General features: G+C 34.9%; 2 protein-coding genes across 2 annotated transcripts in view; both read left to right on the forward strand.

Annotated features, from left to right (window-relative positions):
* The window catches only part of LOC148947199 (transmembrane protein 170A), a 53,266-nt gene extending 39,594 nt beyond the window's left edge, over nt 1-13,672 (forward strand). The window contains exon 3 of the mRNA XM_089096930.1: nt 13,036-13,672. Coding sequence (XP_088953056.1) covers nt 13,036-13,231 — 196 coding nt within the window. The 3' untranslated portion in view covers nt 13,232-13,672. The remainder of the gene's footprint in view (nt 1-13,035) is intronic.
* LOC148947200 (mucosa-associated lymphoid tissue lymphoma translocation protein 1-like) overlaps nt 13,277-15,469 on the forward strand; it is an 84,865-nt gene continuing 82,672 nt past the window's right edge. The window contains exon 1 of the mRNA XM_089096929.1: nt 13,277-13,415. The gene's annotated coding sequence lies outside the window, so the exon portion shown is untranslated. The remainder of the gene's footprint in view (nt 13,416-15,469) is intronic.

Raw genomic sequence — 15,469 nt, forward strand, 5'->3', positions numbered from 1 at the left:
AATTTCGTCATAATTTCTTGAAAGAAATGTGTTTTTTGTTTGTCCAACATGTAAATTCAAGAAAGAATTTGCTACTTAGTTACAATTTTTTCATAATTTCCTGAACTAAATTTCCGTATTGCATATGCAAGAGTTGACTTCCAGAAAGAAATTGTTACTTACTGAGAATTTTTCAATAATTTCTTGAATTAAAATTCTACAACATTTAGCTAAGTGAAAATTGTTTGTGATAAAGAGAAAAAAAGTTACTTACTTGCGATTTTTTCATAATTTCTTGAATGAAGTATCTGTACTGTATATCCAAGAGGTGAAATCAATAAAGAGTTTGTTACTTACTTAAAAATATTTTCATGATTTCTTGAATTAAATTTCCGTATCGTGGATCCAAGAGACGAGTTCAAGAAAGAAATTGTTAATTACTGAGAATTTTTTAATAATTTTTTGAATCACATTTCTTCATCGTGTATCTATGTCATGAAATTCTTGAGTGAAATTTCCGTATTGTGTATCCATGAGTTGACTTCAAGAAAGAAATTGTTACTTACTGAGAATTTTTTCCTAATTTCTTGAATTAAATTTTTACATCGTGTAGCTAATTGAAAATTGTTTTTGATAAAGAGAAAAAAAAGTTACTTACTTGCGATTTTTTCATAATTTCTTGAATGAAGTATCTGTACTGTATATCCAAGAAGTGAAAATAAAAAGAGTTTGTTACTTACTTACAAGTATTTTCATAATTTCTTGAATGAAATTTCCGTATTGTGTATCCAAGAGTTGACTTCAATAAAGAAATTTTTTTTTTTCATAATTTCTGAAATGAAATTTCCGTATTGTGTATCCAAGAGCTGACTTCAAGAAAGAAATTATTAATTACTTAGAATTTTTTCATAATTTCTTAAATGAAATTTCTGCATCTTGTATCTAAGTCATGAAAACAATAAAGAGTTTGTTACTTACTTGGAATTTTGTCATAATTTCTCGAACGAAATATCTTTTTTGTTTATCCAGCAGGTGAATTCAAGAAAGAATTTGCTACTTACTTACAATTTTTTCATAATTTCTTTAATGAACTGTCTTTTTTATTTACCCAGGAGGCGAACTCAAGAAAGAATTTGCTACTTACTTAAAATTTTTGATAATTTCTTAAATGAAATTTCTGCATTGTGTATCCATGAGGTAACATGAGTGTGTAACCTATTTACAATTCCTTCATAATTTCATGAATGAAATTTCAGTATTGTGTATCCAATAGGTGAAAAGAATAACGACTTTATTACTTACTTGCGATTTTATTATGATTTCTTGAATTAAATATCTGTATTGTGTCCAGGAAGCGAATTCAAGAAAGCTATTGTTACTTACTTACAATTTCTTCATAATTTAATGAAATGATTAAAACTATTCTAAAGAATAAAGACGGGTTAAGCTTAAAGATATTTATTGCTTAAACGTATTAACATATTTTTGAAAGAATTTGCTACTTACTTACAATTTTTCATAATTTCTTAAATGAAATTTCTGCATTGTGCAGCCATGATGTAACTTCAGGAAAGAGTTTGTTTCTTAATTAGAGTTTAATCATAACTTTTTCAATGAAATTTCTTTTTTTTTATTTATCCAGGAGGCAAATTCAAAAAATAGCTTTTTCCCATGTGTATGACATTACATGCCTGCAAATTACTTTTCTTACATATCCGATGTTTTATTAGACATTCTAAACGTTTGATATGCCAGCGTACTCTAAAAATAATGAACACATAACAATGTAATGCATAATATATTTTTAATGAAATAATGCTATGTAGAATATTAATAAAAGAAATTTATTACGATACATTATTAATATCAATGATTAACTTTGGACATTTTTAATCTGTTCCATAAAATATTTCACCATGTTCTCTCTTGATATTATAGCTATTGTCTTCTCTTAGTTCGTAATCAGTAGAATAATCATTATTCCATTTTGAGTCATACACAATTTTTACTGGTGTCTCATCAACAGGCTCAATATGCTTTTCGTCTTTGGTATTATTTGGTTCAATGACTGTTTGATCAATGGCATTAACGTTTGCTGGTGCTTTGTTTTTCATCGATTCATCTTTATATTCCATAGTGATATTTTCTGACAATGCTTTTTTTATTTTTCTGGCAATTTCACTGTCTATTATCACATTATTTTTACACAGGTAACAGTTTCGGCACGTAGACAAGATATAGTTTACGATATTAGTAGAAGAGTAGGCCATTCTTTTATTGATCTTCCATTGAATGCTAATACCCGAAAGGTGACGATTGGATGTATCAGTAGGTAATGTGTTACCTGCAACAGTAGCAAGGAGTTTTCCTCTATCATCAATGATTATTTTTATGTTGGCATTCTCTTTGAGTGCAATCATCTCTGGAGATCTCAATCTTGCATAACCACCAACATAAGAGTTGAATTTTTTTGGTATTCCAAAGAAATTTAATTCCTTACTGTCATGACAATGCATGCATACATTTCCAATAGTGCTACCACCTGTACTTGTTTCAAAGTTTAAATACTTCTCTTTGTCAGCATTCAATGCTGCAATAAACTTGTTATGTAAACACACTTTATTAAAATGCTCCATCTTCACTTTTTTTTAAAGATATGACTTATGTGTTTATCGTTCCACTGCGTAAAAAATACTGATTTAATACATGCAATAGATTAGGTAGTATCAATACCCGGTCATAGAATACCAGTTGTAAAGTCACATCGTGTCTCTGACCAATCACAGAGCGTAATTGTTAGGACTGTAAGCATATTTTGACATTTTAAGTTATGTACAAAAAGCTATCATCTTGGAAGTTATTAATTTAGTTTTTAAGCAGAAAAATACTTCATCAAACTTTTATATTTTCGCTCAAGGTTGAATGGAGTTATGGCTAGGGGGATGAGTCCTAAAAACATCTGAATTCATTGTGAGGAGGAGTCATAAAACCCCTGGAAGTCATTGAGGGGGAGGAGTCATTGAACTCTCGGTAACTAATAAATTCATTAAACTTCCCAAAAAAATCACACGGAATATCCTCGCTTTTTGAAACGAACACCATGTAAAGAAGAAATCAAACGGCTTAAAACAATAGAGCCCCTCAAACCCCGTAAAGTCATTTTAAAAGGTATAACAATTATTTATTTAACAGAAATCCTCGCCTTCAATTGAACGAAAAAAATATAAGAATTAATTATTTAACAGAAATTCTTGCTTTTTTGAACGAACACCATGTAAAGAAAAAATCACACGGGCTTAAAACAACAGAGTCCTTCAAACGGAACTTTGAAAATCAAGAGAATGTAAAAGTTACAAGGCAAACCACGGTTCCTTTGGGAGCCTAGAGAACCTTTGAGGACCGGGGGTTCCTTCAGGGTTGGGGTGGGGGGATCGGAGCCCTTTGGGGTTGTGGTAAGGGACCTCACGGCTAAACCACGACAAAGCACTACTCTCGTGGAACTCAATTCCCATTTAACTCAACCCCCTTGCAACTGAATTCCCCTTGTAACTAACCCCCTATATACCCGAAACATCCTTGCAGGTGTATCCTCTTTCACTGACCCCTCGTAAAACACCAGCGTCCTTCTAACGGAAATTTGTAAATCAAGAGAAGGTAAAAGTTACAAGGTCAACAACGTTCCCGTTGGGAGCCTAGAGAACCTTTGAGGACTGGGGGTTCCTTCGGGGTGGGGGTGGGGGCACCGGAGCCCTGTGGGGTTGTGGTAAGGGACCTCACGGCTAAACCACGACAAAGCACTACTCTCGTGGAACTCAATTCCCATTTAACTCAACCCCCGTGCAACTGAACCCCCCTTGTAACTGAACCCGTGTAAAACCGAAACCCCCGTGCAACAGTATTCCTTGTAACTGAACCCCCGAAACAAAACAGAGACCTACAAACGGAACTTTGAAAATCACGAGAATGTAAAAGTTACAAGGTAATCCACGGCCCCTTTGGGGGCCTTAAGAACCTTTGAGGACGGGGGGGTTACTTCGGGGTTGGGGTGGGGGGATCGGAGCCCTTTGGGGTTGTGGTAAGGGACTTCACGGCTAAACCACGACAAAGCACTACTCTCGTGGAATTCAATTCCCTTTTAACTCAACCCCCGTGCAACTGAATCCCCCTTGTAACTGAACCCCTGTATAACCGAAACCCCCGTGCAACAGTATCCCCTGTAACTGAACCCTCGTGCAACACACCCCACCAAGCAACCCATCCCCCTCAAAACACATTTCAGCCATTTCTTTTTAAATTGACAATAGTTTTCAAACGTTACTTATGTATTATACAGATCACATTGGCGAGGTAAAGCTATGTCAAGTTACAATGTCAGTCTATCGTTACTGTTCAATTAAGCTATTGAATACATTCTAGCAAAGTGTATACATGTGTGTAAATGTGTGTACTAGTTTGAACACACATAAGCATTCGCTCAATCTTGATTTATTTTCAGAAGGGGGGCTATTGCACGTATCCGCTTCCTTGAAAAAAAGGGGCAAAATTTAGCATGTAACAAAAATACATTTTGGGTTTGGAAAAAATCAAACGGCTTAAAACAACAGAGCCCCCTCAAACCCCGTGAAGTCATTTTAAAAGGTATAACAATTATTTATTTAACAGAAATCCTCGCCTTCAATTGAACGGAAAAAATATAAGAATTATTTATTTAACAGAAATTCTCGCTTTTTTGAACGAACACCATGTAAAGAAAAAATCACACTGGCTTAAAACAACAGAGTCCTTCAAACGGAACTTTGAAAATCAAGAGAATGTAAAAGTTACAAGGTAAACCACGGGCCCCTTTGGGAGCCTAGAGAACCTCTGATGACCAGGGGGGGGTCCCTGGGGGTTGGGGGGGGGGGTATCGGATCCCTTTGGGGTTGTGGTAAGGGACCTCACGGCTAAACCACGACAAAGCACTACTCTCGTGGAACTCAATTCCCATTTAACTCAACCCCCGTGCCACTGAATCCCCCGTGTAACTGAACCCCTGTATAATCGAACCCCCCCGTGCAACTGTCTCCTCATTAACTGAAACCTCATGCAACTCACCCCTCCATGCAACCCATCCCCCTCAAAACACTTTTCAGCCATTTCTTTTTAAACTGACAATATTTTTCAAACGTTACTTATGGATTATACAGATGACATCGGCGAGGTATAGCTAGGTCAAGTCACAATGTCATTCTATCGTTACTTTTCAATTAAGCTATTGAATACTTTCTAGCAATGTCTCTTGTAAGCGTCAAATCTATTAAGTATCTGAGCTTATTCTTTGTATTGCTGATGCAAGCATCCCATTCTTTAATTACCCGTGAGGCATTCTTAACCATCGCAATACCTTTACGCAAATATCTTTTCGCAAAAAATTCACAAATCTCGCAAACTAAAGAAGTAATTACCCTTTTCAAAAACATTAGTCCTTCTATTAATGAACCCATGAAGAGAAACCAGGATTATAGCATCACACAATCTCGATCCTAGTTCCAAAAATGGAATGCGTTTAAGGTTCTTATTATTATGTTTAAAAACCTATTATCCAAGTTTAAAAAAAAAAAAACCTAATAATAAAATTAAATATGAATGACAACTGATTTAAACTAAAAATATTCAAATCATAATAACCAAACAAGTTATACTCGTTCCTCTTGGCAAAGAAAGAGTGTAATGACCAGTAGAATAGAATATCTATCAGAAAAACCTGTTTGGTACGGGGGCGTACGCAAAATGGTACTTCTTATTCTACTCCCCTGACCTCAGGATTTCAAGTCCACAGCGCTTACCACTCAGATAAGGCCTTGGGTATTGCTATATAAAAAAAGTGTCATTTTCGACTCTAAAATGCAAATAACTTACGAATATTGTAAAAAGGTAGAGATTGCCCGCTTGGGCTGGTCAACAAATTCTGATTCTAACAACACTTTTCAGAACTAAGCCACCCTTGACCAATACAGTTGCGCATGGCCCAGGTCCATTCTGATCTGTCCAAAGCTTCACTCTTTGATCCCATAAAGTTTTGATTTCCTTTCAACCCTTTTTTCGCATGCACTCTTTCCCACACTGTTTGGGGGAAATCTGCTTTTCAACTTAGCCCCAGATGGACAGCTAAAAAACACAATTTTCGGCAACCTGTAAACCATAAAAAGTGGCTTAATCATCTTAATCGAATATATGTCTGTGTCCTGTATGCATTACTACACTGTTCATCCAATCGCCAAGAATCTTTGAGAAGTTGTTCAGTTCACTTTTGTGAAGGTTTTGCTATAAAATTCTCCCTCCTCCCAAAGACTACTTAATACTTTTTGCGTTGACTGAAATGAGAGACTCCTGATCACCAAAACTGGACAGTTGCTTTCTTTAACATTATTCACATATTCTGGACTTTATTTGTCCAACTGAGAGAAGGGGCCTTTTCTGAGAGAAGTTTTTTGAAAGGAGGATCTACTGAGGGGGATTTCTCCTAGAATCTATTCTTTTTTGCGATTGCAGCAAAGCAAGACGGGCAAGCTAGTTGTTTTATGTACGGTCAGTTAAATGGGTACCTGTACTATCCTTAGACAATTCCTCTGGAAAACCTTTTACCTAGCGTACTATGTCAACGTTTCGAAGCGCCCAAATTTCAGAGCCAAAATTGACTACTTTCATTTGCACAGTTGCTGGTATTCTATTCTTAGTTAAAAACTTATCTTTTTTCTTCTAAACTTTTTTTCAACTGCGAAAAAACCCGCCTCCTTGGCTATTCTACTTTTACATCTTCACTGTATCCACCATCCTTGTTAACATAGCTACTCTGATGAAGCTTTCAACTTTATCATTTTTCTTGTCACTTAGCATCACTTCTTTATCTTAGCTATCCTAGTCTATGAGATGTAGTCTTCTTAACATTAATTGTAAAACTATTATTGCACCCCGATGTCTCGAAGCCTCCTAAAATTCATCCACTTCGCTAGCATTTTTATTTAGGACACTCAAATCATGTGCAGAATCTAAGTGTAGGAGAGCCTTGCCTTCCTGTTTGCATTGTTCTTCTAGGGCCTCTCTGTGTTCCCTAAGACAAAATCCTTCAAAATAATCCATATAAATGGGAAAGGAGACAACCCTGCTTAGCTCCTGATTCCACATTGAACGAACTAGTAAGCTCCGACTCCTAAATAGCCTTGTCCTCTTTGTACTAATGTATGGATGCGAGACATGGGCATTGACAAAACAGATTAAAAAACGAATACAAGGTTTCAAAAATAATTGCCTACGGCGCATTCTGGGTATCCACTGGTCTGATAGGATTACAAACACTTCAATACGTGAAAAAAAGCAGCCATTGAGGGTTAAGAGAATTCGAAGTATTAGACGGTGGTAATGGGGTCATATGGTCCGTATGAGCGATGACAGGCTCCCTCATGATGTTTGATGTTGGGTTCCCCCCAGCATAGAAGGCGTGGACGACAAAAGCACCGCTTGTCTGATGTCTAGAGAGGGACGCTACAATGGTGGGCACATCTTTGCTTCGCCTGTGGCCGCAATCTCTTCAGAGATCGTCGTGGAAAAGTACCGTTATCGTCTTATGAGCAAACCGGCATGGGAGGAACTAAGTCTTAGTAAGTCTCTCCTTCTGAAAACCGCATTGTTCTTCTCATAAAAATTGTCCTTCTCGTAGTCTAGGTCTTATAAGCAGCAGCATAAGTAGTTTGCTTCCTATGAAAATCTAGTCAATGCCTGGGTAATTACTACATTTTTATATCACATTTTTTATAAAAGGTTTTAACTAAATTTTTCATAAAATCCCTGGGTAATTTTCCTTAATAAAAACCATACTCATAATGTTCAGTATCTTGTCTCTAACTTTGTAATATCAATATTTCAAAAGCTAATTTGTGGCGTCAGCTACCGAAGTCACACTAGGCTATTTGTCAATCATTTTACTAACGTCTGTAATCCTGGCAAAATAAATCTTCCGTTACTTCCAAATTATGGAACATTTCTTCATTCTTTCTTATTGTTTCCTTCAACTTTGTCACGGTTTATACATTCTCAAGAGCTGTCTGCCCATCTTACAGCGTTTTTAGTTTTCTCCTTAACACTTTCCTAGTCTTTGACCCCGTTTCCATCTTTAATGGGACAAGTCCGGACCGAGTACTTCCTTATAATTTCTTAATATGCAGTAACAATTTGTTACTATGATCACCCCTGGTTGGATCTTAAAGATCCTTGGCAATTTTATCCTTTGTGTCTATTTTACAAATCCTTGATGCAAACTTTAATGCCTTCTCTATTTTTCGTACTTTGCTCTTATTCTTGTAAGATTAATTAAAAAAACTTTTTCACAAAATAAGTTTTTCAAAGAAAAGTAAAGAACTCCTTTAAACCAAAAATGAGCAAAAATAAAATCAAATAATCTACCAAGCGTGATACTACCACAAATCAGCATCGATAAATAAATTAAACCCAAAACGAACAGAAATTACAATAAATAACCGAGTCAAACTTAAAACGAGCAGAAATTAATATGAGTAAGGCTCAAAACCCTTATGCCTTCCCAAGGCCAGAACATAATTTGCATTTTACTGAAAAAAATATAAATGTTTTTCTTTTATAACTTTAATAAATCAAATAATATTAATATTTTGATTACTAAATATCAGTATATGTATTAAACTGACAATGTACATTTATTTGTATTTTTTCATTCATTTGCATAACTTAAAACCCTTGCCGTGAGGGCTGTGGGGGGGGGGTTATCATCCTCAAAAACATAACTTCCAAACTTTTTAACTACTTCGAACAAACTGGCTATCTAAAAAATTTGATTGGTTGTGTTTGGGGATAAGGTGGGTGTGAGAGGAGGATTATTTGCCCTCAAATCACTTTCGACTATTAAAAAGGGCACTAGCCCTTCGAATTTGCAATCGAATGAGCCCTTTTTCAAGTTTCTACGACAAAGTTTTTAATAAAAACCTTATATGCCCCCAGGGCATAACTTACAACCCTTATCCTGAGGGTGGTGGGGGAAGTTTCATCCTCAGATATAATTTCCGGACCTTTGAACTACTTTGAATAAAATGGCTATCTCAAAGTGTTGATTGGATATGTTTGGATAAATGGTGGGCGTCGAAGGGGTATTAGTTGCCATCCAATCACTTTCGACTATTAAAAAGGACACTAGACATTTCAATTTCCAATCAAATGAGCCCTTTTTGAAGTTTCTACGACGACGCTTTCTTTAATAAATCTTATATGCCCCCAGGGCATAACTTACAACCCTTGCCCTGGGGTTTGTGGGGGGGGGGATGTCATCCTCAAAGACCTAATTTCTAGAGCTTTAAACTACGCTGAACAAAATGGCTATCTAAAAATTCTGATTTAATTTGTTTGGGGAAATGGTGGGCGTGGAAGGGATGTTAGTTGCCTTCCAATCAATTTCGACTATTAAAAAGGGCACAAGTCACTCCAATTTCCAATCGAATGAGCCCTTTTCGAAATTTCTATGACAATTCCTTCGATACGAAGTGCCCTGGTCTAAGACCAAGAAACCCCCCCCCCCCAAAAAAAAATAATACATTGTGCCAACATCGTTCTTTACTTAGGCAGCGCTATTGCTCTGCCTATGATCTATCACTAAAAACTTCTTATACCCTTCTCTCTTCTATCAAGATTAATAGTTTCGCTAAAGTTACTAGCCACTTAAAGTTCCTAGTGGGCATATTCCATGGGTATTCATCAACTACCCATGTCATGACTGCATTATGAGCAAACTACAGCCCATAGTAGCTTAAACTAAAAACTGGGTTTTAAAGAATCTGTCTTGTGATAAATATTTCTGATATAGCAATGTTTTGTCGATTGCCATTTTCATGTAGATCCAACTGAACAGTAATTTGTAATTAGGAGAATTGTTTTTTGTGAATTTTAGAAAAGAGCCCGAAAGCATTAGAATGAGATCCAATTGAAATAAAAAGTAAACTATCGAAATTCTAATTTTAGAGAATCTTTACCTGAAGGTTTGCAGCCCCCCCCCTTGAACAACAAGGAAAATGAGTTTTTGCATGGGTAGAACCTGTGTCACATTTTTTGTTCTTTTTTTCCCCATTGGTATCTCATTGAACCAGTGGTCGTCAAACATCGGGAGAGGGCTCATTTCAATGGAAATGAAAACGTCTGGTTGTCCTTTTCAGTAACAAAATAGATCATTTTGAGCTGCTAAATACCAATTTTGGCAAAAATGCTATAGTATGCAAATTTTGAGATAGCTACTCGATTTATCCTGGTTTAAAACCGTAAATTGGAGGTTTACAATTCCCGTTGGTGATAGCCGAGGAAAGTCGCCTTTTAGCATGGCTCGCATGGCTCCTTTGTCTCCAGTGGATGAAGAAGACACTGTAAGTGACATTATCTAGAATTAGCCTGTAATAAAAGAAACTTTCTACAGGCAATACTGAATCAAAGGAAAACGAAAAAAAAAAAAACAATAGCAAAGAAGATAAGTATGGATGAGATCATTGAGCCTTGTAAAAAGGATTTAAAGGAAGGTGCTAGGAAAGAAACATTAATTCTGACACTATCCCAAAAAATGCGAAGAAATTGTATAAGATTGACAATTTATGTATAAATGAAAATATCTATTGATTAGCCTTTGCTTTCTACAAAATCATTTGGAGCAAAAGTTGCATCTACAATACATCTTTTAGACTAATTAGCTTTATTTCTGATTTTTACAAGTGGGGAAAACACTACTGCTGGAATTGCTGGTCGTTGTTCCTCCTTTACTAGATTCAGGCTAAAAAAAAAAAACCAGTGGCTTTCTTCTCTCTGTAATATATTAATCAAAAGAGCTGGCTTTTGTTGGCTCTCTCTGCTCGCTCGGGCATTTGGCTCTTTTACACTCCTTATCACGACTTCACCTTTCCTTCTTTTGTTAATTTTTTTTTTGTGTTATTACCTATGTCCATTGTCATGGTTTCAAAATCACTCTGAATACATTTTTACGTTTCTAGCTTGATTAGTTTAGTTATTTGTTTTATAAAATAATACCCGTTGTTATTAAGGACTTTGTGAACGGCTAGCTGCATTTTATTATATTGTATAGACAGAATGCATATAAAAATAGCATTACGGTACCTAAAATAAACGATAATTAAGAGCAATGATAATTATCGTTGCGCTAGCTGACGAGAATCACCTATTTAAATTGTAAAAACAAAAATGTTCGCGTGTTTATTATATACTGTTTGCGTGTTCTTATTTTAATTTTCTTTTATTATTATTATTATTTTAACAGCATCTAGGGTGTTTCTGTGCATTCTTACAATTAAATATCGTCGTTTATAGATAATGTCAGTTTGAATAAATAAATGTGTCCTAATAATTGTCTCTAAATGGACTTTACGTCTACTCCCCCTCCAGAAACTTTTAATGGCCTGGCTAACATTTTATACTAAATGAATAAAATTTTAGAAGCGGATCTGCGCCCCAAACAAAGGTATTGGAAGGTATTTTCAACATCTCATGACCACTTATTCTTTACTTATAACATTAGAAAGAATTTATCGAATTTATTCCCAACTTTTCTTTGTTCCCGACTTTTTTTTAAATTGTTCGCAACTTTTCATGGACTGGCTACCGTTTTGAACAAAAAGTGAATGAATTTTAGAAATTGATCTACAGCCCACATAAGGGCATGGGGAGGTATTTTCAACCTCTCACGACAAATCTCTGCACTTAAAAGGTTTGAAAGAATCTTTAGAAATTGTTTTTGGAAATGGGAAGTTGAATCTTGGAGTACAAAATTCAGGTTTGGCTTAAGAACCCGGGGAAACTATCTGAGCTTCTTTTTCATTCTGATCTGATTATTTTTATGGATGTTTTCATCCCACAAAGAAATAGAAATACCAGTTCTATTATTTATATGAAATATATAAATGATATCATTTATATCATGTATATGAAATATAAATATTAGCTAGAATATCTCTATCTGGTGTCTGTAACACTCTAAAATGCTTTCAGGAGTTTTTATTTTCAGGTATTTTTTTTTTATTTTTACCGAATTTTTACATACAAAAGATTAATCAATTTTCCGTCAAGTTTTGTAATGCAGCTAATTATTTTCCAGTTTTTTGGCTCATATGGAGGGTGTTTGGGCGTGGAATTTTGCGATTTTTTCATTATTCCCTGTATTTTATAGATAATTCATATTGGCGTTTTTGAATTTAATAGCTTACTTTAATAGAGTAATTAGTTAATTTAAGTGACTTTTTATCTTATTAATTAATTAGGCTACTTAATTATTTTCTTTTAATTTAATGGTTAAATCAGAAGAGGCGTATATTTAAGACAATGCATTTCGATTTTTCTGGTAGAAAGACCCTTCAAACCAATCTCAGGGGAGTGATGTCCCATTTCAGGGAAAATTTCATCTTCCCTGTCCTATCCCCCTTTGAACTTAGCATTAAGATATGTTTGCTGATAGCTTGTATTTAAAATTTAGCGTAAAATCTTTCTTTTTTTTCACTTGTCGTTGCTGAAATGTCGATTCATTGGTCAATATGACATTCGGTTTTGGCTCTCCAAAGACCGCAACACTCTTACCAACAAAGCTCTGAGAATGCTGCTCTAATGCTGGAAATCTGTATTTTTTTCTGTGTAATCCAAAATAAAATTGAATCGTTAGGCTAGCTTACTACAGAAAATGACAAATTTTACATTGGTTTTAGTAATAATTTCTAAAGTTTTTAGAACTTTTAAAAAAGCTTCCTATTCTAATTAAACAGCCGTTGTGTTTCAGGAGTCATTCTTAAAAAAATTGGGACACACAGTCAAACTTTAGCTTAAAGAGCAAGGTATAGAGGAGGGGGGCAACCCTTTCATATACTAAATAATTTCTGTTCGTTTTGAGTTTCAATGTTGCTCCTTACTTTCAGTTGGAAAAATTACTTTTTTTTATTTCTCCTTCTTTTTAGAAAAATTTCTCCTATGGCCAATATTTTCTTTTATTTTCATTAATATGCCTCTTTTTTTCAGATGGTATTTTCTGCCTATACTGTTGATGGGTGTAATTAACCCTTTAACTGTTGGAGCTGTTACAAGTGCTATAATTGCTGCAATATATTCAACTGCTGCGTCTCAAATGCCGATGCTTTATGCAATGCTCTGGGGATTTGGAATCACACTTATTGGTGTTGGTTTTGGATTTTTGCCCTTCTTAGCTGGACTTTGATAAAAGCGTTTACTATTCATTCCAATGCAAGGATATAAATTTGTGACGGAAAATAAGAGCGATTGGTATTAAAGGTGGAGTTAAACACAGTTTTCCAGTATGGCTTAATATTTGCATATAGAAAACGTGGACTGATAAGCCCTTCATCACACTGAAAAATTGAATTTGTTTTACATAATTTCTGGTAATAACATAACAATTTTTTTTTCGTAAACATAGCCGTTTATTATGTTGACCGTTTTGGGCAACCATAAACCGTTAAATGCATTGCTATACAATGCTGGCTAGGTTGGTAAAGTTTTCGAAAAAATATTTAGTGTGTAAGGACTCTAATGTGTGATTTGAAAAGGCGAACTCGTACGTTATATGTTTTATGGATTATCAATGTTGTCTCTTCTAGAATGTAATTTACAGCTTTCCAAATAAAAAGATGTCATATTACATTTTTTGCCTAAACTTTTGAGAAAATCTGGGGCTCATTTGACTACATAATCTGAGTGCAAAAGTTAATCTCAGTTTTCAAGATACAAAATATTTTGTGATGCAGATGTTTATAAAGTACAAAGAACAGCAAAGTAAAAACGTTTTGAAATAATAAGGGTCAATATGATTAAAACAATCAAATAATTCAAAATCAAATACTAATTTTAAAATCTTTGTGACGCTGAAAATTGGTTCCTGTTTTCCTCACATGCATCATATCAGACATGTTTTATACATTTTCTGTCCATAACATAACCACGTGCTTTTTGATTCAATGATTTATAGTGTAAGGCCTCTAAGTTGTGATCTGGAAAGGCGAACTCGTAGGCTATATGTCACGAAAATGCCTGAATATCTCTTTTAGAAAATATAGTATATAGTATATATGTAGTAAATTTTACACAAAAACAAACCACAGGGCCATGACCACATAAAACACACAAATGTCAGACTAGATTTTGGAATGTTTTTTGCCTCAAATTTTGAGAAAATCTAAAACTCATTTCACTACATAATCTGAGTCCAAAAGTTAATCTCAGTTTTCAAGATACACGATATTTTGTGTTGAGAAGTAATGCAGATGTTTATAAAGTACAAAGAACAGCAAAGTAAAAACTTTTCAACTAATAAAGGCCAATATGATTAAATAATGAAATAATTTCAAAATCAAATATAAATCTTTGTGACCCTGAAAAGTGGTTCCCATTTTCTTAACATGCATCATATCAAACATGTATTATACATTTTCTATCCATAACATAACCATGTGTTTTTCCACTAAAAGATATATAGTGTAAGATCTCTTAAGTTATGATCTGGAAGATGCAGCTAGACGGCATAATAGTAAAATATTGTACTGGCATGTTAATAAATTGAGAGGGAGTAGTCAATGCGGACTTGGCCCAGTTAAAGATAGGAATGGGGCCACAATTAACGATAAGGAAAAAACTAAAGAGAGATGGGCCGAACATTTTGAGAATTTGCTTAACCGAGATAGCGTTAAAGGAAGAGACATAGAGGAAAATGAAAAAGTTTGTTATATATTGGATGTGAAGGAAGATTTGTTTTGTGAGGAGGAATTAGCGACAGTACTAAAAGGACTAAAAAATAAGGCTCCAGGTGCTGATAGGGTGGTAAATGAGTTTCTTAAATATGATGACTCTGAGGTTAGAAATAAGTTACTGAAGATTATGAATATGATTTTTGAAAAAGGGGAAGTACCTAAACTTTTTAGGAAAACCTTAATTAAGCCACTCTATAAGAAAGGTGATAAAAGTGAGTGTGGTAATTATCGAGGGATTAGTCTGGTCTCTGTAGGTATTATATTACTTAGTAATATGATACTTTTTAGACTGAGAGATGCCGTAGACAAAGTTTTAAGAGAAGGACAGTGCAGTTTTAGAAAGGTAGAGGATGTGTTGACCAAATTTTTACTCTTAGGTTAATAATTGAGAAGCGCCTGAGTTGTCAAACACCTTTGGTCTTGAGTTTTTAAGATAGTGAGCAAGCGTTCGATTCTGTTGATAGAAGAGCTTTAGTAAAGGTTTTATCCTTGTATGGTATACCAGAAAAATACATCAAAGTGATTAGTGCTATGTACGAGAATAACACTGCTGCGGTTAAGGTAGGAAAGGAGGCTAGCAGCTGGTTTTGCATCAAATCAGGAGTTAAGCGGGGTTGTGTTCTATCCCCCCTTTATATGAATCATTTTGATGGACTCTGTCTTAAGGAGCACAGGAAAGGCAATGGGAGACC

This window comes from Artemia sp. Qi Xiang Cuo, chromosome 11 (genome assembly GCF_049724085.1).
Source record: "Artemia sp. Qi Xiang Cuo chromosome 11, ASM4972408v1, whole genome shotgun sequence".
NCBI classification, from domain to species: Eukaryota; Metazoa; Arthropoda; class Branchiopoda; order Anostraca; family Artemiidae; genus Artemia; species Artemia sp. Qi Xiang Cuo.